This window comes from Brassica oleracea, unplaced genomic scaffold (assembly GCF_000695525.1).
Source record: "Brassica oleracea var. oleracea cultivar TO1000 unplaced genomic scaffold, BOL UnpScaffold00895, whole genome shotgun sequence".
In the NCBI taxonomy this organism is placed as follows: Eukaryota; Viridiplantae; Streptophyta; class Magnoliopsida; order Brassicales; family Brassicaceae; genus Brassica; species Brassica oleracea.
This window is the reverse complement of record NW_013617507.1, coordinates 1-3,232: the sequence shown is the minus strand read 5'-3', so window position 1 is coordinate 3,232 and position 3,232 is coordinate 1. Positions and strand designations below refer to the sequence as shown.

The 3,232-nt window shown below is 37.0% G+C and overlaps 1 protein-coding gene across 1 annotated transcript; it reads right to left on the bottom strand.

Annotated features, from left to right (window-relative positions):
- Window positions 1–1,057: 1,057 nt before the first annotated feature.
- Window positions 1,058–1,524, bottom strand: LOC106320368 (peptidyl-prolyl cis-trans isomerase FKBP42-like). Its single transcript, XM_013758724.1, has 2 exons — window positions 1,413–1,524; window positions 1,058–1,281 (listed from the first exon to the last, which is right to left on the bottom strand). Exons 1-2 carry the CDS (start codon window positions 1,450–1,452, stop codon window positions 1,073–1,075), a joined length of 249 nt encoding a protein of 82 aa, XP_013614178.1. The 5' UTR covers window positions 1,453–1,524; the 3' UTR covers window positions 1,058–1,072.
- Window positions 1,525–3,232: the final 1,708 nt, after the last annotated feature.

Here is a 3,232-nt window from a genome sequence, read left to right as displayed (position 1 = left end):
CTAATTTTGAAAATCGATTTTGATTGTTTGAATTGAATATTAATTGATTGATTTGATCACCCAGAACTATTTCTAAGATTGTTTAAATTTGAATCTGAATGAATTAATATTGTTTAGATTGTTTAAACTGAAACCCTAATAACCTAGTCTAGATTATTTTGAAATCGAATCTGAATTGTGGCCGTGTGGCCTTGTTGCATTCTAGGTTAATAGTTCTTGATCATACCTTGTGGCCGTGTGGCATTCATACCCTAATTTGATCACAATTGATTGATTGCAAATTTCACTTAGAACTTTTCTAGGAATGGTATTGAATCAAATCAAGTAGCCGTGAGGCTTGTTCTTTTGTTTGGCCGAGAGGTTTGTTTGTATTGATTGCATCATAGAGAAACAATGTATGTTAGGATTGCAATTACATGACAAACTAAATGCATAAGATTGAACCGATTGCATTCATGGCTGTGCGGCATGCTTATTGGCCGAGAGGCATAGATCTTGGCCGAGAGGCATAGATCTTGGCCGTGAGGCATTGATTTCACTGTTTCGTTGGCTTCCTGTTACACCCCTTTCTGCCTCGCTTTCAATGTGTCTTTCACCGCCCATTGCGATGTCGAAAATCAACAACCTGGATTTCGCTGCCCTAAATCTCTCTGGAGATAATTACCTTCAATGGGCGCTCGATGCTAAAATCATCCTGAAATTCAAGGGTCTCGGTGAATGTATCACCGAGAACAATAATGATAATGAGAAAGATCGTTACAGAGCCATCTTGATCATTCGTCATCATCTAGCTGAGAGTCTCAAGGATCAGTATCTAACCATTGAGAATCCACTAGATCTTTGGAACAAATTGAAATCGAGATATGATCACTAGAGAATGGTGATCTTACCAAAAGCTCGGTTTGATTGGACGAATCTGAGAATCCAAAGTATAATTTCTTTTATAAAACACTATACCACATTTTCTTATAGCACAATAGTTCCAATTCCATATCAGTAATAGCTAACAAAATTTTTGAACTAAGTCTCTTGACCAAGAGAGTCCCCCACGAAAGAAATATAAACCAGTTGATCAACAGAGAGCTAAGTGGTGGTACTTACAGAAGCATGTGGAGTACTTGGAAGGTTTGGAGCCATGACCTTCCTTAATGATCTGCTTACTGACTTTCTCATCCAGGACTTCCATTTGGGAATCAACTTTAGGAGGAACACTACCGTCTTGAGAAGGAGGCTCACCATCCACAAAGGCACTACCTTCTGTAACTATTTCGTTCTCTTGTTCTGAAGCCCAAATGATGCAGCAGGAAAAAAAAATACACTAGTCAATAATCAATTCTTTAACAAACAAGGAATAGTAAGTTACTTTATATTCAGAGAATGAATGAATGAATTGAACAAGCACCAGTTTATACCATGAGATTGACTTTGCTGCTCCAGAGGATATTCATCCATTGTTTCCAATCTATTCAACCTCGAAGAGCTGAATGAGAAGGGACTAGTGTTAGAATGATTGGCAAAGTCAATAAGAACACAAACAACCTTTTTAAGTGTTGAATTTGATTATACAAGAAGCCTTTGTAACTAAAGCTACTAAAACGATGTATGTTTAACTAGAGACACAATAAACAATTCATTACAGTTTGGATTATATATGAAATGATGATTTGACTATGGACAAATAACTTTATGGCATGACCGGATTGGCCATCCTGGTCCAAAACGTGATGCTAAATTGATATTGGAAAAGGCACAAAGAGTTATCCCATAGAATCTCACGTGTGTAGCATGAACACAAGGGAAACTCATTAGGCCATGATGTCCCAAAGCACTTAAAGATTATAGTATGTCCATGAGGGGGCAGTGAGGACAAATCCACACATGTCCATACTATATATAGCTTGGTGGAATCCTTTTATAAATCTGTATTGGCCATTACCCATAGGTCCAAACTCTCAGTCCAAGGCTTGGGGACACACGAATTTACATGCACCTTAACTAATAAGCATCAGACCATTTAAGTGAGCATAGATATTCCCATCTCAAATTTATTACGGGTCATGAGTCAGACATATACCATCTTGAGATATTTGGATATTTTTGGGTCAAGAACCAAAGATCCACATCTAGAAAATTTGGATAAGTTGTTTGTTCCACCACAACCGCTAACAGATGGGACTTCAAAGGAGGTTATGGATATGTTGGATATGATCTCCATTGATGATAAAATCTAAGATGATTGCAAGTTTAATGAATCCGACTATCCAACATTAGGGGGAGAAAAATAATAAGCTTGTAAGAGAAACATAATGGCATCGACCATTATTGTCTTGGCAAGATCCTCGGACTAAAGAATGTGAAATAGATGTCCAAAGATTATATATTTACAAAGCTAGCCAATCAAATGCCAGACACATTTGCTGACCCGAAAAATGACTAAGTCATATATAAACCAGCTTGTAAAGCACCAACAAAATTTATGTCCAAGAGAGACACAGCCAAGTTGCTACAGAGTCTAACGTGGTAGACCAAATAAGTTCCAAAAGATAAGAATCCTCGGAAACAGAAGAAAAGTGCAAAAGAATGATAATCAAAATCCAAATTCGAGGTTACTAAGGAAACCATCCCAGACATGGAGATAAAGCCGGCCGACTCTAAGGTACATGTACCAAACAATGTAGCTTGGGAGGCCAAGCTGCAAAGTATTAAAGGTCATGATAATAATGAATCTCAATCGATTATATCATGTCTGGAACATAATGGAACCAATAAAGAATGTCGACATAAGATGATTTATTTGTGTACAAGGTAGCACTTGAATTTATGAATATAAGCGAGGATCATGAACCCACGTTAGTATAAGAGTGCGCACTCGTAGAACAAATTGGATTGAATGGAAACGTGGGGTTAAATAGTTTAAAGAATAAAAGCGTATTTGACCATATGATTAAAACGCCATATGATGTTAAAACCAGTGGATATAAATGGGTCTTGTGAGGAATAGAAATCGTGAGATATAAAGCTGATGTTGCACAAGGATTCTCACAAAGACCAATAATAGATTATGAGGAGACATACTCTCATGTGGTGGATGCAACTACTTTTAGATTTCTTATAAGTCTGGCTATATAAGAGAGAAAAAGTATACTTGCAGCAAATTGATGTAGTGGCTGCATATTTATATGATTCACTAGATAATGAAAGTACTAGAGGGTATTGAGCTGAAAGTACATCA

What these genes read in the sequence shown, in the direction of transcription:
- LOC106320368 (XM_013758724.1), bottom strand. Translation starts at nt 1,452, where the DNA reads ATGGATGAATATCCTCTGGAGCAGCAAAGTCAATCTCATG. An exon ending in GCAGCAAAGTCAATCTCATG is followed by an intron (nt 1,282 to 1,412) that starts GTATAAACTGGT and finishes TTTGGGCTTCAG; the next exon opens with AACAAGAGAACGAAATAGTT.